The 26,415-nt window shown below is 38.6% G+C and overlaps 2 protein-coding genes and 1 pseudogene across 15 annotated transcripts in view; 2 read left to right on the top strand and 1 right to left on the bottom strand.

Moving 5' to 3' along the window:
• Positions 1-22,209, bottom strand: part of CDC27 (cell division cycle 27) — a 98,544-nt gene extending 76,335 nt beyond the window's left edge. For both annotated transcript variants that reach the window (XM_077164013.1, XM_077164014.1), the window contains exon 1: positions 22,030-22,209. In XM_077164013.1, coding sequence (XP_077020128.1) covers positions 22,030-22,056 — 27 coding nt within the window. In that variant the 5' untranslated portion in view covers positions 22,057-22,209. The remainder of the gene's footprint in view (positions 1-22,029) is intronic.
• On the top strand, positions 11,323-13,011 carry LOC143687243 (DDB1- and CUL4-associated factor 13 pseudogene; annotated as a pseudogene).
• MYL4 (myosin light chain 4) overlaps positions 21,773-26,415 on the top strand; it is a 35,515-nt gene continuing 30,872 nt past the window's right edge. For 2 of the 13 annotated variants that reach the window (XM_077164017.1, XM_077164015.1), the window contains exon 1: positions 22,318-22,514. The gene's annotated coding sequence lies outside the window, so the exon portion shown is untranslated. Of the gene's footprint in view, positions 21,897-22,310; positions 22,564-26,415 lie in introns of those variants that run through there. The other 11 variants (XM_077164026.1, XM_077164023.1, XM_077164016.1 and 8 more) reach the window with 11 other exon arrangements.

The following is a 26,415-nucleotide window of genomic DNA, read 5'->3' as shown; positions in this document are numbered from 1 at the left end:
TTAGCTATTTAGTATACACAAAGGTATACTATTATTGTGTGAAGAAATCTAGGAAACATATATTAAAAGTATTACTTAGTATAAAGATTTTTTTTTTTAGATTACCATGAGATGTTAAGCAAGCCAGAACCTGGAGACAGCCAAGGGAAGCCAAGAGATGAAAGCCAGTCCAGGAGGAGCAAAGTGAGGAATCCCCACATAGACAGGGGACCAGCAGATGCCAGCCAGCTGACAGAGGTATTCCAGACCCGTCAGCCTTTCTGGAGTAAAGGTACCCTCTTTTTGTTGCCTTAACTTGGACCTGTTCACTTCCTTAGAACTGTAAACTTGTAACTTATTAAATTCCCTTTTTTAAAAGCTGTTTCAGTTCTGGTATATCGCATTCCGGCAGCTAGGAAACTAACATAGATTTTGGTACCAGAGAAGTGGGGTGCTGCTGTGCTTTGCAAATACCAAAACGTTGGAATAACTTTTAAACGGATAAGGGGAAGATTCTGGAAGAGTTGTGAGGATTTTGATAGAGAAAGCCTGAACTGCTTTGAAGAGACTGTTAGTAGAAATGTGGACTCTTAAAGATACCTTTGGCCAGGCTTTAGACAGAAATGAGGAATGTACCATTACAAATTGAAGAAAGGTGACCCTTGTTTTATTATTATTTTGTTTTTATTATTTGACCCTTGTTTTAAAGCGGGACAGAATTTTGCATAATTGTGTACTGCTGTTGGGTGAAAGTTAGAATTTAAAGGTGGCAACCCAGGATACTTGGCTGAGGAGATTTACAAACAATGTGGAAAAGTGAGGCCTGGTTTCTCCTTGCAGCTTATTGTAAAATGCAAGAGCAAACAGGTAAGTTGAGAATTGAATTCTTGGGTACAAAGAAACCAGAAATTGGCGTTCTGGAAAATTCTGGGCTTCCCAAAATTGAGACCACAGTGAATAGGGCCCTGTGTGAGGATTTATCCAAGCACCGAAGTACTCAGCCATTACAGGACAAGCGAGGATTTGAGATGGAGTTATCCAGAAAGGATCTGTGCAAAGTCCTTTTGTCTGACGGACATAATCCCAGCATAGTGCACAGGAAACCAACAAGGATGCTGCAGGATCTGTATAAATGGAACCACTGCCAGTCAGGACTAACAGGCTCAGAAAAGGGACAAAGTGAAGGTAAAATGTCTTCAGAGGCAGAACCATGGAAGCTAAGGTCAAGAAACCTTGGGACAGGAGAGTGGACCAACTCATACACATGGAGAGAGGGTGGGCCTTTTGCTTTGTTGCTCAGGAACAGTTGTGCCATGTCAGGTCTTGGAGAGGGTGGAGTGCATAAACTGGGGATTGGGGTAAGCGTGGCTGCCACACCATTGTTCTGGAGGGGCTGAGTATGTGCCCCAGAGTTGGCAGAGAGTCCAGGTGAGGCCCCAATGCTAGGAGAGGGTGGAGCCAAGAAAAAGGAGGTCTCCTCAAGGTCCCCCAAGGTTGCAAACACCATGCCAGCGTCTGGAGAGAAAGGAAAGCCACTGCATAGGTCCTCGGAAAGGGTGGGACTGCTGCTTCCTAAAGCCCCAAGGGTAAATGACTCTCAGTCTAAAATTTAATGGAGTTTGCCCTGAAGGTTTTTGGAACTGTATAGGTTCAGTGACCCCTGTGTTCCTTCCAATTTTTCCTTATGGCAATGGAAATACGTATCATGACTGTTCCTCCTTTGTATATTGGCAGCAGATAACTTAGAACGAGTTTTACAGGTCCAGAGCCAGAAGAAAATCTTTGCCTTAGAACAGACCCATGCCTCTAACACATTTTGATAAGAATTTGTACTGGCTTTAACCTTGTGCTGTATTTTAGCTGTTGCTGAAATGGTTTAAAGCTTTTATGATACTGTGATGGAATCAATGTATTCTGTATATGGCAAAAACATGTTGCTTTGGGGTCCAGAGGGTGGAATGTTCCAGTTTGAAAATAGTACATACTCTAGAAAAGCCATGTTTTAATCCTGGTTCAATCTTGTGGAGGCAGCCTGACTCAATAGTACAGATTGGAGACTTTTGATCAGATTATGTCCATGAGGTGTGACACACCCAATTGTGGGTGTAATCTTTTGATTAGATGGAGATGTGACTCTATCCACTATAGGTAAATCTTGATTAGATTACTAGAGTCTTTAAAAGAGGAAACACTTTGGAGAAAGACACAGCCTAAAGAAATGATAGAAGCCTTAACAAGCCTCAGAGCCGACAGAAACTTCACAGCTGAGCTGACACAGAGGCAGACATGTGGAGAACAGAGACACAGATGTTTGGAGATGCCTGGAGCCTAGCAGACATTGCCATGAGATGTTTAAACAAGTCAGAACCTAGGGAGAGACAAGGGAAGCCAAGAGATGAAAGACAGCCCTGGAGTAGGAAAGTGAGGACTCTCCACAGGAACAGAGGCTGAAAGCAACGGAGCCCAGGAGCAAGAGATCAGCAGATGACAACCAGGTGACTACCCAGCTGACAGTTATTCCTGACCCATGGGCCTTTCTTGAGTGAAGGTAACCTCTTGTTGGTGCCTTAATTTGGATCGCGTCACTTCTTTAGAACTGTAAACTTGTAACTTATTAAATTCCCCTTTAAAAAAAAAAAGTTTTTTTAATGATTCCAGCATGCCTTGTCATGAATGATAAAACAATTTTGGAGGAGGTGTGCATCTTTAAAAAAAAAACTTTTCTAAACTGGAAGGATAGTATTCATTTATTCCATAAATATATACTGAATGTCTACTATGTGCCATGTTTCTTCTAGACTCTAGGAGTACAGTAATGAACAAGTATTTTCTGATTTCATTGACTACATTTTAATGTCATTCCTGCCTAGCTCTCAACCCTAGCTTGACGGTGCTCTATACCAGATACACTGAATCATAATCCCTGGAAGCTAGGATTGAGTTAAGTATAATTTTTTAAAAACAAGTCCACTGATAAACATTTAGGATTCAGACTTATTCTACTTTTCTGGAGAAGTAGTTCTCTTCTTTCTATAACACACACTTTTGAAAACTTATAAAAACTATGCACCTTCCCAGAAAAAAGCTTATTTGCTTACATACAGAAAATCTACACACAGTTTTTAGGGGTTCCGTTATCCTGGTCCTTTAAGAACCACTGTTTTAGCTAAGCACGGGTAACCAAAGGTGGAACTGATTGAGGCAATACTAGAGTACGATACATAGTAAGTGCTCAATAAATATTTGTGGAATTGAATATGGATACAGAAAAGGGTAAAGACAAGTTACTGACCTAGAAAGGTGGTCTGTCTTTTGCATATTAGAGACTATTACTACTGCCTTGGGAAGAACTGCTGCTACCAAGGCTAGGAGTGACGTTCCTTGTTTAAAATTCAAAAATACAAAGTCATAGATGTCAGGTAAGTATACATTAAGTAACTAATATGGTGGTGTCCTAGTTTGCAAGCTGCTGGAATGTGATATACCAGAAACAGAATGGCTTTTAAAAAGGGGAAATTATTAAGTTGCAAATTTACAGTTCTAAGGCGATGAAAATGTCCAAATTAAAGGCTATAGAAATGTCCAATCTAAGGCATTCAGGCAAAGATACCTTGATTCAAGAAGGTTGATAAAGTTCAGGGTTCCTCTCTCAGCTGGGAAGGCACATGGCGAGATCTGCTAGTTTTCTCTTCAATGGTTTCCCAGGGGCTCTGTCCATTCTATTGGCTCTGTTGATTTTGGTGGCTCTAAAACTTTTTCAAAAATGGTTCCCTCTTAAAGGGCTCCAGTAAGTAACCCCACCTTGAATGGGTGGAGAAACAACTCCATGGAAACCATCTAATCAGAAGTTATCACCCTCAACTGGGTGAGTAACATCTCCATGGAAACAATAAAAAAAAGATACCACCCAGCAATATGGAATGAAGATTAAAGGACATAACTTTTCTGGGGTACACAATAGATTCAAACCAGCACAGCCAGTAATTCAATTAATGGATTAAACAAGGTTTTAATGGGTTGATCAATGAACCTATTCATCATTTACAGAAGTGATCCCAAAGAAAGGTTCTTAGAATATATCCCCTCTTAGTCCCAATCCAAAACAGAATCTTCTTTCTCCTAAACTCCAAAGTCTCCTAAATGGTCTTCCCACCTGTAAATTTTGGTGTAATTCATCCTGTCCCAGAATTATCTTCTTCAAACACAAATATCATCACAGGGAGACAGAAGACTATAGTGGGAGGCATGGGTTCAAATTCCTGCTCTACCACTTATTCTGTGTCTTGGGCAAATCAATGTCTCTTAAGTCTTGGTTTCTCCATTTAAAACATAAAACTCTAGTAAAGTAAGTAATAGTTTCTAGTCCATACTTAATAACTATTCATAAGTTTTAGCTGCCGCCATCATCATTATCCTCATTTCTTCCTTCCTCATCAAAATTCTCCAACAATTCCTTCTAGATAGCCCCACAAACTTTCCTAAACAAGTATCTACAGAAGGAAGCACAGATTCCTTAGAGTAAGATATTTAAATCTCATGTGGCATTCACCTCCCTTTTTTCAGTTCTGTTTTCACATCTCACCAAAGCTGCCTATGTCTAGAATCAGAAAAATCCTCCACTAGTCCCTAAAGACTCACGTCATTTTCATATTTCAAAGTCTTTGCTTATACTGTTGCCTCTCCTTGGGCTATTCTTTGTCTTTAATTCTATTTCCTAAGGTTTGAGTCATCCTTTTTTGAAAATTCACCTTACATGTTCCCCTGCCTGTCATGAAGCCTTCATTGCTCTATTCCATGCAATATTAATTGTTCCCTCCTATGAGATCCTAGACAATTTTGATTATATTCTTACATCACACTGTTTATTAGATTTGGTTAAATAACTAGACTGCAATTTCTTTTTTATTTTTTGGCATGTGCAGGCACCACAGAATCAAACCCGGGTTTCTGGCATGGCAGGCAAGAATTCTGCCTGCTGAGCCATCATGACCTGCCCGAGAATGCAACTTCTTTTTTTTTTTTTTTTAATTTTTTTTTTTATTAATCAAAAAAAAGAAAAGAAATTAACACAACATTTAGAAATCATTCCATTCTACACATGCACTCAGTAATTCTTAGTTTCATCACATAGATGTATGATCATCATTTCTTAGTACATTTACATCGATTTAGGAAAAGAACTTGCAAAACAGCAGAAAAAGATATAGAATGTTAATAATACTAATAATATATATATATATATATATAAAGGAAAAAGAAAAAAAACAAAAACAAAAGATACAAACACACAAACAAACAAACAAAAAAACATATTTCAGGTGCAGCTTCATTCAGTGTTCCAACCTAGTTACATTACACTTAGGTATTATTGTGCTGCCCATTTTTGAGTTTTTGTATCTAGACCTGTTGCACAGTCTGTATCCCTTCAGCTCCAATTACCCATTATCTTACCCTGTTTCTAACTCCTGCTGGTCTCTGTTACCAATGATATATTCCAAGCTGATTCTCGAATGTCGGTTCACATCAGTGGGACCATACAGTATTTGTCCTTTAGTTTTGGGCTAGACTCACTCAGCATAATGTTCTCTAGGTCCATCCATGTTATTACATGCTTCATAAGTTTAGTCTGTCTTAAAGCTGCATAATATTCCATCGTAGGTATACACTACAGTTTGTTTAGCCACTCGTCTGTTGATGGACATTTTGGCTGTTTCCATCTCTTTGCAATTGTAGATAATGCTGCTATAAACACTGGTGTGCAAATGTCCGTCTGTGTCTTTGCCCTTAAGTCCTTTGAGTAGATACCTAGCAGTGGTATTGCTGGGTCGTAATCCATTCTGCCATTCTATGTCTTTGATTGGGAAATTCAGTCCATTAACTTTTAGTGTTATTACTGTTTGGATAATATTTTCCTCTACCATTTTGGCTTTTGTATTATATATATCATATCTGATTTTCCTTCTTTCTACACTTTACTCCATACCTCTCTCTTCTGTCTTTTCGTATCTGACTCTAGTGCTCCCTTTAGTATTTCTTGCAGAGCTGGTCTCTTGGTCACAAATTCTCTCAGTGACTTTTTGTCTATAAATGTTTTAATTTCTCCTTCATTTTTGAAGGACAATTTTGCTGGATATAGGAATCTTGGTTGGAAGTTTTTCTCTTTTAATATTTTAAATATATCATCCCACTGTCTTCTAGCTTCCATGGTTTCTGCTGAGAAATCTACACATAGTCTTATTGGGTTTCTCTTGTATGTGACAGATTGTTTTTCTCTTGCTGCTTTCAAGATCTCTCTTTCTCTTTGACCTCTGACATTCTAACTAGTAAGTGTCTTGGAGAACGCCTATTTGGGTCTATTCTCTTTGGGGTGCGCTGCACTTCTTGGATCTGTAAATTTAGGTCTTTCATAAGAGTTGGGAAATTTTCAGTGATAATTTCTTCCATTAGTTTTTCTCCTCCTGTTCCCTTCTCTTCTCCTTCTGGGACACCCACAACACGTATATTTGTGCGCTTCATATTGTCATTCAGTTCCCTGATCCCCTGCTCAAGTTTTTCCATTCTTTTTCCTATAGTTTGTTTCTTTTTGGAATTCAGATGTTCCATCCTCCAGTTCACTAATTGTAGCTTCTGTCTCTTTAGATCTACCATTGTAGGTATCCATTGTTTTTTCCATTTTTTCTTCTTTGTCCTTCACTCCCATAAGTTCTGTGATTTGTTTTTTCAGATTTTCTATTTCTTCTTTTTGTTCAGCCCATGTCTTCTTCATGTCCTCCCTCAATTTATTGATTTGGTTTTTGAAGAGTTTTTCCATTTCTGTTCGTATATTCAGCATTAGTTGTCTCAGCTCCTGTATCTCATTTGAACTATTGGTTTGTTCCTTTGACTGGGCCATATCTTCAATTTTCCGAGCGTGATCCATTGTTTTCTGCTGGTGTCTGGGCATTTGATCAGATTTCCCTAGGTGTGGGACCCAGCTGGTTGAAAGGTTTTTCTGTGAAATCTCTGGGCTCTCTTTTTCTTTTCCTGCCCAGTAGGTGGCGCTCGTGACACTCGTCTGTCTGCGGGGCCCACCAGTAAAAGATGCTGTGGCTCTTTAACTCGCCAATCCGAATCTCGCAGTCGGCCCGGGAAACCGCGCGTGGAGGCGGGGGTCGCTGGCCGCTGCGGCTTGAGGGAGTGCCAGTCCAAATTGCCCAGCTGGCCCGAGACGCCAAGTGTGACGGGAGGGCCCCGCTATCCAACGTTCCCAGTCAGACCGGGGAGCCACGTGCGTGGAGGGGACCCCAGTCGCCAGCCGCCCCGGCCGGGAAAACGCGCGTCCCGCGGGTATCTCACCGCAGCGGATTCCCCCTGCCCGTTCAACTGTTCCAGAATGGGGTACGCTGTCTTTTTGGTCTCTGTCGTGACTCCGGGAGCTGTTTCGTATTGTTTCTGTTTCTTTAGTTGCTTTTCTGGAGGAGGAACTAAGACCCGCGCGTCTTACTAAGCCGCCATCTTCTCCGGACAGAATGCAACTTCTTAATAATAAAAATCAGGTTCCATTTTCTCCCTCACACCTACCTAGCCCTCTCACACCTAGCCCTCCTCTGGTTGGTACCTAAAAAGGAACCAATGAAAAGTATAGCTCATCAATCCCTTATTAGCATAGACAGAGGGGGAACAGCTCCCCCCCCAGCTTTTATAATGCAAGGATCCTGACCTTAGACCGCTTTTCCTTTGGAGAATGCCTGTGCTCATCTTCCTTCAAGCTTGTACCTTTGCTACGCATTAAAAATTTTGAGCTGTACTAAAAAAAAGCACTATCTGGTAGGTAGATTCAGGTCAAAGTCTGACTGAAGGGCTGGAGCTGATTAGACTTTAGGGTAATAAACTCTCTTAATGGTGTGATCTATCTGGAACATATCCAGATTTTTCTGGTTAACAGCCAGCCTAGAGCACATCCTATGTTTCCCTCCAATCTATTCTGGTCATGTACCTTAACATTTCAATATGCCTACCACTTTGAAAAACATCCATTCTTCAAGCATTTATTGAGCACCTACTTCATTTTTACACAATCCTGATTCCAGTAAAACAGTAATAAAAACAAAACAGAACACAAAAAACAACAACAAAAGTATCTACCCAATTTGAGAAAATCAAGTTCTTCGGGTGGGCTGCACAAAGCCTTACCATTTTGTGTTTCTGGCTTTCTACTGACAATATGAAATTATATACAAGCCAGGCATTATTTCATAGGGAGACACCTGTTTTAGTCATTGCCATTGTGAGTGCTTTTGTTTTATTACACAATTGGGAAGCTGAACCTTAGAACAAATACATGGGAATGGCAAGGGAATGAATATTAGGACAGGTTTTAAATATGCTATAGAATCACTGCAATAGAGCCTACATGCCCTTCATACTACAACACGGCAAAGTGATACATAAAAAGAAATGTGTAAGAGAATCTCAATATTTGGGTTAATAATTTTAAAAAGTGGTTCCAGAAAACAATAAACTAAAGGGTATTCAAATTTAATTTGACTTAACAATTATCTCTTGAATGTATAGAATGACCTCCAATTCTAATCCAAAGCCAATAAAGAGGATTCCTTTGACATTTATTAATCAAAGTGACACTCATTTATGTTTCATCATCTATAAAATAATGATAAAAAACATCTACCTCCTAGATAGGTGTGTAAAAGTCCAGAATAGAATTTAGCCTAAACCCCTATAAAAACTGATATGGTCTTTTGGTGTGTTCTACCAGACTTGGCATATTCTAGGGTTCTGAAACCACGCATGTAAGTATCTTTCAAACTGACATGCATTTGATGATTGTGAATTTAATTCATTCACTGTGAATGTAATTAGTGCTACTCAACCATATACTTAAAATAGCATATATATTTATATATATGTTACCACAAATTTTTTTTAAAATGACACTCATTTAATTTGGGTTGATGAAAAAGTTTTGGTAATGGATAGTGGTGATGGTTTTACAACATTGTGAACATAATTAATGCCACTGAAATGTACCTTTTAAAGTGGTTAAAATGGCAAATTTTATGTTATATATGTTAACCACAGTGTTTTTAAAAAGGCATTAATTTAAATTATATTGTAATACTGAAAGGAAGATACCTCATAAACATTTACATTTTAAGCATACCATTTTTTTTTTGCCAGGACTACTTTAATAGTGTCTTAAATGGTCTCCCTGAATTCCTTTCTATCCTATGATCATTCTTGCCCCGTGAAGGTTTCACAAATCAAGTCTGATATCACCCTTCTGCTTAAAATCTTTCAATGGCATCTCATTGCTCTAGGATAAAAGCCAAAGCCACCAAACTAGGTAGCTGGTGCAGCCTGTGTCTATCTCTTCAGTGTTATCTTGTACCACATTCTTTCATGCTCTTTGTGCCACAAAGGGCTTTTTCCAGCTCCTCAAATCTGCATGTTACCCTCCTACCACTTGTCTTTTATGTATGCATACTCCTCTCTTCACCCAAATTAAATTCTAGTCATCTTTCAGATCTCTTCTTCAGGGAAGGCATTTTGGGACTCCCAGATCAAGGTATATATCCTTATTATACACTGTAATAGCACCAAGTATCATTCCTTTGCAATAATTTTCACAGCTAGAATGTTACATTTATCTAGGGGAGCATTTGACTAATGCCTTCCTCAATACAATTATATTAGTTAGGGTTCTCTAGAGAAACAGAATCAACAGGGAACACTTGCAAATATAAAATTTATGAAAGTGTCTCACGTGACGGTAGGAACGCAGAGTCCAAAATCCACAGGGCAGGCTGCGAAGCCGATGACTCCGATGGATGGCCTGGATGAACTCCACAGGAGAGGCTCACCAGCCAAAGCAGGAATGGAACCTGTCTCCTCTGAGTCCTCCTTAAAAGACTTCCCATGATTGCATTTAGCATCACTAATTGCAGAAGAAACTCCCTCTTGGCTGATTACAAATGGAATCAGCTGTGGATGTAGCTGATGTGATCATGACCTAATCCTATGAAATGTCCTCATTGCAACAGACAGGCCAGCGCTCGCCCAATCAGATGAACAGGTACCACAACTTGGCCAAGTTGACACCTGTCCCTAACCATGACAACAATATAAATACCATTAAGGCAGGGACCACATCTGTTTTTGCTCACTATTATACTCCCAGCATCTCCTATATGCTTTTTAGTAGGTGCTTAGTAAATTTAAGTTGAATGAATAGACAAGTGAATTTCCATTTCTGGAGTCTTCTCATTTTTAATATTTTTATATGTTAGTTTTAGCCTTCAATTTTTCTGTATTCCTATATATCTAACAGTAAAGGATCTCTGGGAGTCTCTATTCAAAGAAACTGTGGCAAATAGAATTATTTTGTAAAGCAAATAATTACTACCTAATAACTCCTTTATAAAATCGGGGGATTTTCTAAGAACCTACTTGTTTAGTTTTATTGTAAGTGAAAGAACATGTGAGTATGAGAAAAAACATACCCAAGATTTGATGTTGGAAACCTGGGTTCAAATTTGTGTGCTGCCGTGGAAAAATAATGAAATGTGACCCCCACCATAAGGCATACAAAAAGGGAAAAAAAAGTTTGTGTGCCAGCATTTCCAGCCGTGTGACTTTGGGGCAAATATTTAACTTTTCTTGGCCTCAGTTTCTTCATCTTAATAATGGGACTCTATTTCTTAGGGTTGTGATGTAGATTAAATGAAATGATACGTATCTACAGTGATAATACGCTGACTAGCACACATTAGGCACATAAATGGTCTTCCTTTCATATCAATATGAACAAACTCAATATACTCAATAGTTTAGTTTCTAGTTTTCATAATACAGTATCTCCCAAGCTTATTTACTACAATTGCATATTTTGTAACACATACACCATTAAAGACCCAAATTATTCAACAGCTACCTTAGAACTACCGATCACCATGGGAAATTTGACACATATATAGTAAGGCCATACATATTAGAACTTTGAATTTTTTCCTGTATTTTTTAAAGACATGAAGGGGAGAAAAAAAAGAATCATATCCAAAGGCCCTATCCATTTCTAATTTAAAATGAGGTTTTATTGAGGACAAAATTTTTCCTTTATCACAAATTCTTAAAGGTGTCAGAAAGAAAATGATGGCAGTCAACTCAAACTCCCATGGATCCCAGAAGTAAAACTAGCCACTTTGAGAATCCCACATACAGCTTCCATCACCACTAAGTTCCTTAGTGATGGCATCTCTTGGGAGGTAGGAAGAGAATGGACTAATTTCTATGGAACTACAAACTGGCAGTTGATGAGCAAGGTTAAAATCAGTTCCCCCTATGTGGCGGAAGAGGTGGGTGTAAGAGGAACTCTGACGGAAAGGCTCCCGGGTGAGAACGAGCCGCAAAGATGAAGGTAAAGATGTTGAGCCGCAACCCGGACAACTACGTCCGCGAAACGAAGTTGGACTTACAGAGAGTTCCAAGAAACTATGATCCTGCCTTGCATCCTTTTGAGGTTCCACGAGAATATATAAGAGCTTTAAATGCTACCAAACTAGAGCGGGTATTTGCAAAACCATTCCTTGCCTCCCTGGATGGTCACCGAGATGGAGTTAATTGCTTGGCAAAACATCCAAAGAGTCTGGCTACAGTCCTTTCTGGGGCATGTGATGGAGAGGTTAGAATTTGGAACTTGACTAAACGAAAATGTATTCGTACAATACAAGCACATGAAGGTTTTGTACGAGGAATATGTACTCGCTTTTGTGGGACTTCTTTTTTTACTATTGGTGATGACAAAACTGTGAAGCACTGGAAAATGGATGGCCCAGGCTATGGAGAAGAGGAGGAGCCACTGCATACAGTGTTAGGAAAGACAGTGTATACTGGAATTGATCATCACTGGAAAGAAGCTGTTTTTGCCACATGTGGACAGCAAGTGGACATTTGGGATGAACAAAGAACCAATCCTATATGTTCAATGACCTGGGGATTTGACAGTATAAGTAGTGTTAAATTTAACCCAATTGAGACATTTCTCTTGGGAAGTTGTGCTTCTGACAGAAATACAGTACTGTATGATATGAGGCAAGCCACCCCTCTGAAAAAGGTTATCTTAGATATGAGAACGAATACAATCTGTTGGAATCCTATGGAGGCTTTCATTTTTACTGCAGCAAATGAAGATTACAACTTATATACTTTTGATATGCGGGCACTTGACATGCCTGTAATGGTACATATGGATCATGTATCTGCAGTGCTTGATGTGGATTCCTCTCCTACTGGGAAAGAGTTTGTGTCTGCTAGCTTTGATAAATCTATTCGAATCTTTCCTGTGAATAAAGGTCGAAGCAGGGAAGTTTATCACACAAAGCGAATGCAGCATGTTATCTGCGTAAAATGGACTTCTGACAGCAAGTACATTATGTGTGGATCTGATGAAATGAACATTCGTCTGTGGAAAGCTAATGCTTCTGAAAAGTTGGGTGTGCTTACATCACGAGAAAAAGCAGCCAAGGATTATAATCAGAAATTGAAGGAAAAATTTCAACATCATCCTCAGATAAAACGTATAGCTCATCACCGACATCTACCAAAATCTATCTACAGCCAGATTCAGGAGCAGCGCATCATGAAAGAAGCTCGTCGACGAAAGGAAGTGAATCGTCGTAAACATAGCAAGCCTGGATCTGTGCCAGTTGTGTCGGAGAAGAAGAAACACATAGTAGCAGTTGTAAAATAATATTTGGTATTCCTCCCAATCCTAACGTATACTTATTTGTTATATTTGGGTGTGTAAACTCTAGAAATAAAAATACTGGCTCCTGTTTAATATCACCCATTTCAGTTATATGTGTAGAACTTTATCATTGCTCATTTTTGCTGCCCTGAAAAACTATCCTTAAAGGTGACCTGGCTGCCAGGACTATCCAGCGTTTTATACTTTGGTCTGCTTTCTTATTTTATTAAAGCATATAATATGTGTAAACCACTTTAATTTTTGCTATTAGGCATTCCAGCTATGCGTTTTCTCTGATCTGTTTATTATATAGTATCAAACATTATATGTTTGAATTTACATTTAGGCCCAGTATCTCTTTGTTATTGTTAATATTAGATGGGATAATGATTGCCATTATTCTTTAGAATCTATGATTCCTCATAACATTCAGAACATTTTTCAACTGAATTTATTTTCTGTGCTTTATATATATTTAACTTTTTGAGACTTAAAAGACGATTAGCCTGTGTTTATATATACCTCTTATAAATAATTATAATTTGTGGTTGGGATAATAAAACATCCTTCTTCTCAGCATCAAAAAAAAAAAAAAAAAAAAAAATCAGTTCCCTGATTATTCATTTGCCTTTGTCCAACTGCTGCTGTAGGCTGACCCCTAAAAGCATAGCACTCATTGTATCACCTCTAGAATTCTACACATCAACCAGCTGGATGACATGCAGCTAAAAGAAATTTATGAAGCAAAACAGAGCAATGACCCTCCCCCAACAGGAAAAATATTTAAAGAGAACTCCTACTGATTAAATTACTGGGTTGAATCGGGTTGCGTTTATTTAAAAGATAATATATCAAAAGCATAAAAATTAAATCACAACCAACAGGTAACATCATATTCAATAATGACTGAAAGCTTTCACCCTATGAAAGGTAATAGGTGATCAGGAATAGGACTGGATGCCTGCTTTCACTACTGCAATTCAATACTGTGTAGTTAATTCTGGCCACAGCAATTAGGCAAGAAAAAGAAATAAAAGACATCAGTTTGGAAAGGGAGAGGTAAAACTATCCCTATTATAAATTGCATGACTCTACACATAGAAAATCCTGAATTATCTACAAAAAAGCTACCTGAGCTAATAAATGAATTGAGCAAAGTGATGGGGTACAAGATCAACACACAAAAAGAACCAGTAGGATTTCTACACAACAGCAATGAATAATCCAAAAGGAAATAAAAAAAAATAGCAACTAAAAAAATAAAATATCCAGGAATACAAAGGATATATAAAAGAATTATACATGGAAAACAGCAAGATATTGCTGAAATTAAAGACCTAAATAAATGGTATGATAGTCTGTGTTCATAGATCAAAAAATTTATTACCTGTAAATCTGTAATTTACAGATTCAATGAAATCCCAATAAAAATTCCAACAGCTTTCTCTGCAGAAATGAAAAGTCAATCATCAATTCATATGGAAAAGCAAGGGGCTCTGAATAGCCAAAATCATTTTGAAAAAGAACAAAAATGGAAGACTTATACTTCCTCTGCCAGTCTGAATCTGTGGCGAACCCCAGAAAAGCCATATCCTTTAATCCTCATTCAATATCGATGGGTGGGAATTTTCTTTTCCCCCCAAGAATCTTTTTTTTTTAACTTCTTTATTGTATAATATAACATATATACAAAGCAAAGAAAGAAAAAAAAACAAGTTTTCAAAGCACTCTTCAACATGTAGTAACAGGACAGATCCTAGAGTTTGTCATGGGATCTGTCCTACCACACCAACCTCTCAGATTTTTCCTTCCAGCTGCTCCAGGAGAATAAAGGAAGCTAGAAAACTTGAATATTTTTTTAATCATCACAATTGGCTTTTTTTGTGAAAAATAACATATATACAAAAAAGCAATAAATTTCAAAGCACAATACCACAATTAGTTATGGAACATATTTCAGAGTTTGACATGGGTTACAATTCCACATTTTTAGGTTTTTACTTCTAGCTGCACTAATATACTGGAGACTAAAAGAGATATCAATTTAATGACTCAGCACTCATATTCATTTGTTAAATCCTTGGATGGTGTGTTAGTTAGGTTCAGGAGTCAGCTTGGCCAGGTGAAGGTGCCTAGTTCTGTTCCTGTGGACATTAGCCAATGGTATGTGAACTTCATCTGTTGCTCATTACATCTGCAGTCAGCTAGGAGACGTGCCCGCTGCAATGAATGATGTTTGATTTAATTGGCTGGTGCTTAAAAGAGAGTGGTCAACACAGCACAGCCCAAGCAGCTCAGTATACCTCATCTCAGCACTTGCAGCTCAGTCCAGGCCTTTGGAGATGCAGAAAGAAATCACCCTGGGGAAAGTTGTTAGAACCCAGAGGCCTGGAGAGAAAGCCAGCAGAGATCACCCTGGGCCTTCCCACATAAGAAAGAACCTCAGTTGAAAGTTAGCTGCCTTTCCTCTGAAGAACTAATGAAATAAATCCCCTTTTATTAAAAGCCAATCCATGTCTGGTGTGTTGCATTCTGGCAGCTAGCAAACTAGAACAGATAGGAACTTTTTTATTGTTCCCATAGAGATGTGATTCATCCGATTGTGGGTATTGACTTTTTTTTTTTGGCACAGGCAGACTCTGGGAACTGAACCTGGGTCTCTGACATGGCAGGAGAGAATTCTGCAACTGAGCCACTGTTGCAGGACCCTGTGAGTAATAAGTTTTGATTAGAGGGAGATGTACTCTACCCATTCCAGGTGGCCTTGACCTGAAATACTTTCAAAGAGGAAACATTTTGGAAACAGTCCCTTTTAGAGCCACGACAGAGCCACGAGAACTGCAGAGTCCACCAGACAGCAACCTTTGGAGATGAAGAAGGAGAACATCCCCAGAAGAGTTCTTCTTATGAAATAAGAACCCTGAGAGAAAGTTAGCAGAGGTCGCCATGTTCGCCATGTGCCTTTCCAGTTGAGAGAGAAATTCTGAACTTCATCAGTCTTTCTTGAGTGAAGGTAATCTCTTGTTGGTGCCTTAATTTGGACATTTTTATAGACTTGCTTTAATTGGGACATTTTCACGGCCACAGAACCATAAACTAGCAACTTAATATATCCCCCCTTTTAAAAGCCATTCTGTTTCTGGTATATTGCATTCCGGCAGCTAGCAAACCAGAATACCTCTCAATTTAAAAACTTATTTCAAAGCAACAATAATCAAAACTGTGGTACTAGCATAAGAACAAACATATAGATCAGTGGAATAGAATCAAGAGTTCAGAAATAAATACACACATCTATAGCCAAATGATTTTTGAAAAGTGTTTCAAGTCCACTCGATAAAGAAAGAATAGTCTCTTTGAAAAACAGTATATCTACATGCAAAATAATGAAAGTAACCCCCTACTATACCACGTACAAAAATGAATTCACAATGCAACAATGGCCTAAATCTAAGAACTAAAACTATAAAACTTTTAGATGAAAACATAGGAGAATATGCCACTTTACCCACTTTCAATAATAATTCATAAAGTCAGAAACTAGACTACAGGGGCTGGGAAGGGATGGGGAATGCTTAATTGATACTGAATTTGTTTGGGGTGATGGAAAAGTTTTGGTAATGGATAGTGGCACAACACTGTAAGCAGAATTAACACCACTGAATTGTATTACTGAAAGTGGGTAAAGTGGGAAATTTTGGATTGTATATATATTTTAAAAATTGCTATAGAGGTACTTTTGGAGAAAAAAAGTTAAATACAAAACTATCATATGGCCCAGCAATTCCACGTCTAGGTATCTACCCCAAAGAATTAAAAGCAGGGACTTGAACAAATATTTATATACTAATGCTCATTGTAGTTTTATTCACAACAGCTAAAATGTGAAGCAACCCAAGTGTCCATCCACAGAAGAATGGATAAACAAAGTGTGGTAAAAGTGTGCCATAAAGAGTGAAGCATTATGAATAATTCTGCATTCTGATAAATGCTACAAGATGTTGAACGTTGGAGACATCAAGTTGAGCTGAATAAGCTAGATGCAAAGGACAGACATTACATGATTTCACTCAAATGAAATAACTAGAATATGCAAATTCATAGTGACAGAAAGTAGATTACAGTTTACCAGGGATTGGGGGAGGAGGAATGAGGAGTTAATACTTAACAGGTGTAGAGCTTGTTTGGGGTGATAGAAAAGTTTTGGTCAAGAATGGCAGTTATATAGCACAACTTTACATATGTAATTAAAAGTACTGAATTTTATGCTTGAAGGTGGTTAAAATGAGAAATATTATGTTGTCTATATTTTCCCAGTTAAAAAGAAAAATTGCAAACTTTCTTACTTGCTAGCTTTTCCTGACTATGAAATGACTTTAAATATAAACAAACCACTAAAAGTTGTACTAATTTGGACTTAGTTTGTACTAAGGTGAACCTCATACATCGTTTTGTTATTCTTGTTTTTGTAAAAAAGAAAATAGCTGCCTTTTTTTTTAACTACAAAAGAAATGGATACTATAAAAAGGTATAAAGAAAAAAAAAAACACTGGAAATTTTATATTGTAAATTACAACCTTATTTCTAGAACTCCTTTATCTTTAGTCTACATCAGTGGTTCTCAGTCTGTGGGGTATTTCTGGTTGTCACAAACAGAAAGTAGGGAGACTACTGGCATCTAGTGGGCAGAAGCTAGGGATGCTGCAAAACAACTTACAATGTTCAGGACAACCCCACAACAAAGTAGCTTGCCAAAATATCAGTAGTGCTGAGGTTGAAAAACCCCGGTTTACATCACCATGTAACCAGATTATTCTGTTAGCCTGAATGTCTGCCTTACTCTTCTTGTCTTTTCCTTCCTTCCTAATAGCGCCAGATAATTCTTCCTGCAGCACTGTTTTCATCACATAATTCTTTTGATCAAAAACCTAAAAAGTTATTTATTACCAATACATTATATCCAAACTCCTCAGCCTGGATGAGTCCCTTACAATCTGAGTCTACCTGGGTAGCAAACCCTTAACTCTTTCTGCTCTGCAATTCCCATTCTAATCAAGGTAATAATTTTACTGTCTTCTCCCTAAACACCATTCTCACGCTCAACTTCAGGCTTTTGCTCAAGCCATTCCACACCAGGAATAGTCTTTCTCTTTTTCTCCCAATTCAAATACTTACCATCCTCCTATGGGTTTAAGTTCTATTCCTTCAAGAAGCCTCTCCCATTTTCCCAGGCTACAAGGATCTGTTTCCTGATTTCCTTTATATTATTATCCATGCAATTAAATACATACTGATTTGTAAAATTATCCAATTGCTCCTGTTTAGCGTTTATATCTCACCAACAAAACTAGGATTCTCAAAAGATTAGGGATTATGTCTCCATATTTCTAGCTAGTGATCTCACAGATATCTCCAATTTAATTTGTTTAAAACGGAATTTTTTTTGTGTCCTCCTTCAAATCTGTCTTCCCACGCCACTAATGAAATCCAGGCAATAATTATTGATTCCTTCCCAATAAACACATTCAATCAATTTCCAAGTCTCATCGGTTCTATCTCCCAAACATCTCTTGAATTTCTATCTTCAAAACATCTAATTCATCTACTTCTCTCCTACTTCACTGTTATCACTTCAGTAAAGGTTACCATCAACTCTAAGATTATTGCTTTTACTCATGCCCAACACCCCACATTATATTTCTCATACAGTAGCCAGAGAGATCTTAACATGTAAGTCAGATCATGTCAACCCTCTACTGAAAATCCTTCAATAATCTCTACTGCACTTAGAATGAAAACTAAACTGCTTATAATGGCCTTCCAGGCCCTGCAGGATCCAGGCCCTGCTGAACTCATCTTTTCCCATTTCCTTCTCCCTCACTATGCAACTCCAGCCACACTGACATTCATTCAGTTCTTCCAATGCCAAGTTTGGCTGTCTTACGGACATGTTTTTTGTAATGTTCTTCAAATTACTGTTTCCTTCCCAATCTTCAGATCTCAGCTTAAATGTCATTTCCTCTAAACTAAAAGGACTTTCCTGACAACTTTTTTAGAGAAGTATTAGAATGTCTTTTATATTCTTCTATGATTGGCATATAGCAGATGCACAATGCATTCTTTCTTATTTGAATTTTTCATTGAGGCTACTTAACGTTTTGCTGCTTTGCAGTACCTTTACTGCTGCATAAGCAAACCTGACACCTGGACTTAGGTCGGTCTCAGAAAACCTCTATTTATTGTGTCCTTAGCTTATTAACAATTGTTAATAATTATTTTATTTTTAATATTTATTGTGTCCTTAGCTTATTAACAATTGTAATTATTGATTTGTGATTATCTGTCAAGTGTTTTTCACTTCCTATAGACCATAAGCACAATACAGGCTACATCAGGATACTAGATATAAAGGGAATAAATTATTATGTATTTGCAATGATTTTTCCCCCTCAAGGCTTATTCTCTCAATTCAGATCTTAGGCAGCACTGTCTTCAAGATACTCTATTGTATCTAAAATATATGGTAATCCTAAATATAAGGTTCTAGCCAATTAGAATATACAAATTTTTGGTATGTAATCAAATAGTCAATACCTATTAATTTAATCACACATATTTTTAAATTACAAAATATATTTAGTAATTTCATTTTTTTCTACTCTTACTGCTTATAAGAATTTCACCCAAACTGTTCACATACATCTTTGACATCAGTATTGTCGTCATCACTACAGCCACTTTTTTTGGTCATTTAACACAATTTTCCAGAGTATACTACCTCCAATTCTAAGTTATCTGAAATATGGTAATCTTTGAATCCATGTTAAGTGCTATCACAAGACACAATTCCAAGCCAAAAGTAGTCCTTCACTATCTAGTGATCTTACAGCGATACTGCGTATATAGTACCCACTTAACTATATTGCTTATTAAAATTGAGTTTTAAAAAGCTTGTTTACAACTTTATCCAACACATCCAACTGTTAGGTCCTACTTCTAAGAACAATGGTTTAACTTACATAAACATTTTTGCCTCTTTTTTAAAGACTGAGTTCATCAGGAAACTTTTATAAAGATCCAACTAGCTCTGAGTATAGTCATTTAGGCCAGCGTGTCTTCCTCAAAAAGTTAATATTAAAAATAAAATAATCAACAGAACTTCTGCCTCAAAATGAGATTTTTGTAAATATACAAATACAAAGTAATACATTTGGTATGAAAGGAAATTTGGGGAGGGGCAATGCCCTTATAGTTACGATTATGTGCATATGTGGTTTATCAGACTGGCTATTCCTTGTTAAACCTTTAATGAAAAAAAAAGAAAAGCAGAATAACAGTTGGTCATCTTTCAACTTTTTCCAATGCTGGTTAATACTATGAACTCTAAGGCATCCCAAGAAAGGAACAAAGTAATTTCCCAACCTACTCTCACCCTTTACCCATTACATGCAATCGGTTACCCTAGTTTATTAAAATATAGACAGCATCATATTCATCTGTCCTACTTTTTTCCTCACTAATTCTTTCCCATTTTCAGCACTATCCCTGATCCATTGGTTTTTATCACTTTAACCAAAGTTGCTTGCTCTTCCCACTGCTCCATATCCTAAAACTTCTTACCAACCCAAAATCTAATGGACAAAGCTAGTGACGGGTAAAAAAAAAAGACATACTCAGCTTTTAAGCTTTAAGAGATATCTAAGTGCATTAACTGCAAAGAGTATTCTAAGGAAAAGAGGAAAACTGACGGGCACTATCTAGAAATAACCTACATATTTTTCTTGTCCCTGCTTTTATAAAGGTTGGAACTATTATTAAATCGTGTCATATGCTAACAATGAAACTAGTTTATCACTTTAGAAGCCTTTCAGGGCCAGACAGAGCAAAAGTATTAATTATTAAGACAAAATTACAAGATATAAAACAGAAATTAAGCAACTTGAATAATATGTTTATCCACTTAAGAAGGTACAGTTAGTAACTTCATTTCCTGTTAGGCCTCAAAAAATCTTAAGAGACTCTCTACTGGTAAGACAAATGTGGATGGAAAGAAATACCTTTGGAAGCACTGGCACAACTTGTAAAGAAATAACTTTGCTGAGAAAGAATCCCACGTTACATTAACTCAAACACTAAGGAGTTGCAACGTGTTAAGACCTGGAGAAGTCAAACTAGGAGAAATGAGTAGTTTAGGCTGTGAAGAAAATTAAGGAAATATGGAAGTAGTAATGTATTGAAATAGTTATTATTAGCTATCGCAGGCCTATTAAGAGCAATATGAAGTAATCTGTGTAAAATCGGTTTGCTTTCTAACTTCAAAATAAGGAAAGTCCAAGACTCAATGACAGCAGGTGATAGAAGTCAACTCTTCAATCAAGTCAAAGATCTTGGCATGAAAGCTCCCCAAACCTGGTCAATAATTAAAGGACAAAAGATTCCATTTCTTCCGATGGCGGGGGGTGGGGGGTGGAAATGACTTGGCACTGCATCACACACTTAAAATCCAATGGGGTTTCTTCCATACAGATAGAGCACCGTGCGTCAAAGAATACCTTGGTGTGATGGGCACAGTAAAATGGATGGAAAAACCATTATTTGTCTTTCTGCTTCCCAAAAAGTTTATAAACACGCACAGTAAAATATTCCTGACCCCCATGACAGGCAAGGGATAAAAAACAGATTGGCCGTTTTCACTCTCCTCCCGTTTCAATAGATGCTCTGCACCTCAGCACTGGGCCTTGGACTTCTCTTCTCGGACCATTGTCCAGTAAGAAATTCACTAATCGAGAAAAGCAACAGAGGCTAGAAAGTCAGTTACTAAAACAGAAATAATAAGTGTTAAAAATACCCATACTACCTTCCCTTCACCGTCTCACATAAAATGAAGCACAATCCCGCAAACTTGCTCCACCATTAGGGAGATCATACTAGCTCTGATCCAACATGTTTCTCCATCATCCTTTCGACAGGAGAGCACCTGGGGCGAGTTTTCGGCCGTTCATGTCTCGCCCTAGTAGAGGCCAGGCCCCTAGACTGACAGGAGGGGCTGGCCGAACGCTGGCACGGAAGGGCAAGGAGGTATTATCACCGAATCGACCAGAATGGGGGTAGAAGTAATGTAGGGCCAGAGGGAACACCCTTAGGTTGCGGGCAAGGCAGCTGAACTGACGAAAAGGTAGGCAGAACCCGGCATAAGGAGAGGCGGGAGAAGCAACCCGGCCTAGGCCGCACCAGGCCGCGGAGTGGCCATACGCCGCTTCCCGACTGAGGCTGCGAGCCAAGCCTCAGAGAGGGGGGTTTATCTTTACCTGGACGGGTTCCTGCAGCACCGTCATCCTTGAGGCTCAGGCCCACTTTCTGCAGTGCCTCAGCCCCCACCCCCCGTAGCGGCTCGGGCCGGCCAGCCCCGGCCAGCCCCGGCTCATTTAAACTCACCAGCGACCGTTACCGGGGGATGGGGGAGGCCGAGCGATTGCCGAATATCTCCGAGCGGGACACGGAAATACCCGAAGTGGAGATGGCCGAGCGGGAGCCAGACGGAAAGGCCCGAAAGGAGCCGGAAATACCCGAAGTGAAGTGGCGGGGAGGGAGACCGTTACCGGAAATTGTCGAGGATTATCGGAAACTACCGAGTGTAACTGAGAGTGTAAATTCCCCTTCTCAGCAACGCCTTCACCCACGCATGCCACGCCCAATCGGCCTCCAGCAGGCGGGCCACGCCCAAGCGGCAACCGGCAGGCTGGGCGTGGCGGGACGGAGCGTTACGTGGCTGCGGTGATGTTTGGATTCGCTGGTCAGTTAACCTTTGTGGAATAATTGGTGCTCGGTGGTTTAAGCAAAGGGTAAAACACTAGAGTTCGAGGCTGACCTTAATCAAGACGTATTTGTCTGTTGAGTTTTCGTCATTTAGCTACTTTCTCACGGTTCTAGAGGAAATCAGAGGAAATTCGAAAGGATTGTCGTGCCGGATGATTTAGTTGGGCCCTTGTCTTCAAGGAGATTACGATCTATTTAAAGGAAAAGCAGTGTGACAAAGAGTGCTACATTACGTGATTCCCATTATAAGTGATGTAAAAATTAAGAGAGATAAATTAATTGGGATTGAAGATAAAGAAGGTTTCTTGGAGGGAAAAAAAGGACATTTAAATTGGGCCTTGAAAGATAGGTAAAATTAAGCCAAAGGAAAGGAAGCAGAAAGATCAGGCTGGTAAGAATTAAGACATTAACTTGAAGTAGTTATCTAGGTGACCAAATTATGAAAGAATCTCAGAAGGCAGGTAGAAATTTTTATTCTTGATAGGAGAGGAATTCTCGTCTATTGGAAAAAGGCCTGATTTTGAATTTCAATTCTGGCACTATCCGGTTTTAGGTTCTTCAGCAACAATCCCTTTTCACTTCTATTTGCTTAGACTGGAAAAAAAAAAAGATTAAAATAATGAAATGCAGTAACGTATGTGGCTGTGCTCAGCACATGTCTCTCAAATTTCCTTCCTGCCAAGTAAAAAAATGAGTGAGCTAGGGAACTACTAAAATTTTGTTTTTGTTTTTCAGCAGATGATGAAAACAGTTTTTAAAGGTTAATTTTCTAGTCAGGGCCTCTTTAGGCTAGATATGGGACTCAAGGTATTGTGTGGAAAATTCCCCTTTCTGGTTCCCACATTTTTATGCAGAGGAAATCAAGTTAGAGTGGGTTACTCCCTTCCTTTTGGTGAGGTTGGAGAAATGCCTTTTTTATTCTTTTTCATACCAACTGACATAGGTACCTCTTTCTCTACCAGCCAGCCTCTTTAGTCACTGCTCATGCACTTGTACTCCTGCAAAAGGTGATTTTCTGCTGTCCTGTGCCCTCTTCTTTTAGTAAGATTATACTGGATGAATTACAGTGGAAATAAACTTCTTAACTGTCCAATATGGTAGCTATTAACAGCTAGCTATTTAAAGTTTAATTAATTAAAATTAAAAATTAAGTTCTTAAGTCACCCTAGTTACATTCCAAGTACTCAATAGACATATGTGGCTAGGGGCCATCATATTGGCCAGCACCAGTAAAGAACATTACCATCACAGACAATTCTTTCAGACAGCACTGGACTAATGATATTAATTAAAATTTCTTGAGCCTTACTTTGTGTCAAGCACAGTTCTAGGTAGGTTTTTTGATTGATTAACTTTTCCTTTAAAAATTTTCTTTGGGTGCATGGGCTGGAAATTGAACTTAAGTCTCCCACATAGCAGACAAGAATTTTACCCCTAAACTACCTGTGTATCCCCAATTAGCCAGCACAGGTAGTTCTCTTATTTTATAGATGAGGAAACTGAGGTTAAATAACTTACCACAGTCACACAAATGGATTCAAATCCAGGAAATCTGGCTTCACATTTCTTACTAACCCCATGCTATGTCGTGGAGAATAATTAGTAATCGAGGTGTTTCAGTTGTCTGTTGTTACAGAATAAATTACCCCAACACTTAGTGCCTTATAACCATAACCATTTTATTGCTCATGATTCTGTGGGTCAGGGATTCAGAGAGAGCCCAATGGGAAGGCTCTTCTTTGCTTCATGTAGTGACAGTTGGGGTGTCTTTACTGGGACTGGAAGATCCAAGATGACTTCACTCACATGTATGGGGTCTTGGTGTTAGTGTTGGCTGGCTCAATTCGTTGCACATACTTCTCTTTCCACATTGACCTTTCATCAGTCAGAAGTACCCTCAGCTTCTTGATTTAGTGGCTGGCAACCAAGAGGTCAAAATGGAAGCTGTGAGGCCCCTCAAGGCCTAGGACTATAAGTTAAACCTCATCACTTGTTGGTTTAAGTAAGACACAAGATCAGCCTGCATTCACCAGGAGGAGAACCCAACTCTTGATAGGAAGAGTGGCAAAAAAGGCACAGCAAAAGACATGTGAGATGGAAGGGACTTTTGGACCTTCTTTGGAAACAATCTACCGTCAGAGGTATGAGATGAGAGAACCTGGTCATTAGGAATGGAAAGAAAGTAATGGATAAGAATATCACTTTTAAAATTTGACCCTTTTAACTGCATACAATACTCTAGATTTGTTCTAATCAATTCGGGATGCAATATAACTGTTATTTTTAGTATCTGGATACTTCTTTTAAGTAGACTAAAGTTGTCTTTGCATTTGTTTGCAACCACCGCACACTGTTTTCTTATGCTAAGCTTGTGATCATTTTACAAACCCAGCTCATTTTCATGCAACCTGCTGCCAACCCAAGTCTTGTACTTGTGCAATAGTTTTTTTTGGTAAATCTGAATGTAAGAATTTACCCACAGGATACATAAAGATAATTATTTACATGTAAACGTGCCTCTAGAGCCAGCATTTAAGGAGTCTGTTATGCTTGGCACTTTGGCTTTTAAGCTTAGAATTTGCCTACAGCCCTTTTTCCCCTAAAAATGAGAATCTTTTTTTTTTTTTTTGCATGGGCAGGCAAGAAACGAACCTGGGTCTCTGGCATGGCAGGTGGGAACTCTGCCTGCTGAGCCACCATGGGCCAAGAATCTTTTTTTTTTTTTTGACCATTTTCATGCTAATATATCTGTTGTTATTTTCTAATCATCCATAGCAAGGCCACATTGAAATTGTGCTTTGATAAATTCTTTTATAGCATTTTTACTTCCTTCTCTGTCCTGATTAATCACCACCCAGTAAACACTTTGACAACCTACTCTTATCCATTATCCACATATGTTTAGCTGGTGAGTGAAATTGGGTTGCAGTAAACATTATTCCAAAAATGGTAAATTATTTCTTCTGCTTATCCTGCCTCCTGGTCCATCATGTTCAATCAGATTTGGAGGCCAATACTTAGGGAACTATTGAAGAAGCTATATATGGTTTCATTGGCAAAATGCAGGTTCCACTGAAATGTAGCCCAGAGTAAGTGTGCTTTTCCTGTCAATTCCGTCTTTCCTCCTTGTCGTCCCCTTCATTTTGTCCCTGCTGTATGCTACTTTACATTCTCCTTATCTTAACTGACTTAGAGGCTTTTTTTCCTTTTTTTTTTTACCCCATGTTTGTTCCTTTCTCCTAGTCAATTTACCCTTTCCTTTAGCTTCTTGTCAACATAAAAAAAAAAGGCCTCTTGCTTTTTTTTCCCTTTAGTTTACTGTTGATTGCTAGCTTCCTTTACAGCAGCTCTGCTAGGTATAATCTTTGAAGTGCTTCAGGAATCTGTTCTAGGCCTTCCTCTCACCTTACGCCTTCTGCTTAGGCAAACCCACCCATTCTTGTGGTCTCAGTTTCTCATCTGCAAGTTGTTAAAAAAATCTGTATCTCTGGCCAGGTTGCTTCTTAGAGTTCCAGACCCAAATGCTTAGCTGCCAACTGTCTCTATCTGGATCTCTCACAGGTACCTTGTTCAGTATGGAATGCCTCATTTCCTATACCTGAAATATTTCCTATCCCAGTTTAAAGGATTATCATCCTCTCCATTGAACAAACCAGAAATCACTCTTTTTCTTTTAACTCCAACATTTAGTCACAAAGACCTATAGGCTATATGGGAAAATGGGCAATTAAACAAGTGATTCCAGCAAAATTGGTAAATTTACCTCCTAAATGTACCTTATTGTTCCTGCCTCTAGTCTTACCTACCACCAGAACCAACTCTGATCATGTCAGTACTCCCCTCCCTACCCTGTCCCAATTCAGGGCTTCCCATTACCC

Source organism: Tamandua tetradactyla, chromosome 6 (genome assembly GCF_023851605.1).
Source record: "Tamandua tetradactyla isolate mTamTet1 chromosome 6, mTamTet1.pri, whole genome shotgun sequence".
In the NCBI taxonomy this organism is placed as follows: Eukaryota; Metazoa; Chordata; class Mammalia; order Pilosa; family Myrmecophagidae; genus Tamandua; species Tamandua tetradactyla.
Note: the sequence above shows the minus strand (reverse complement) of the source record. Positions and strands in the feature narration are given on the sequence as shown.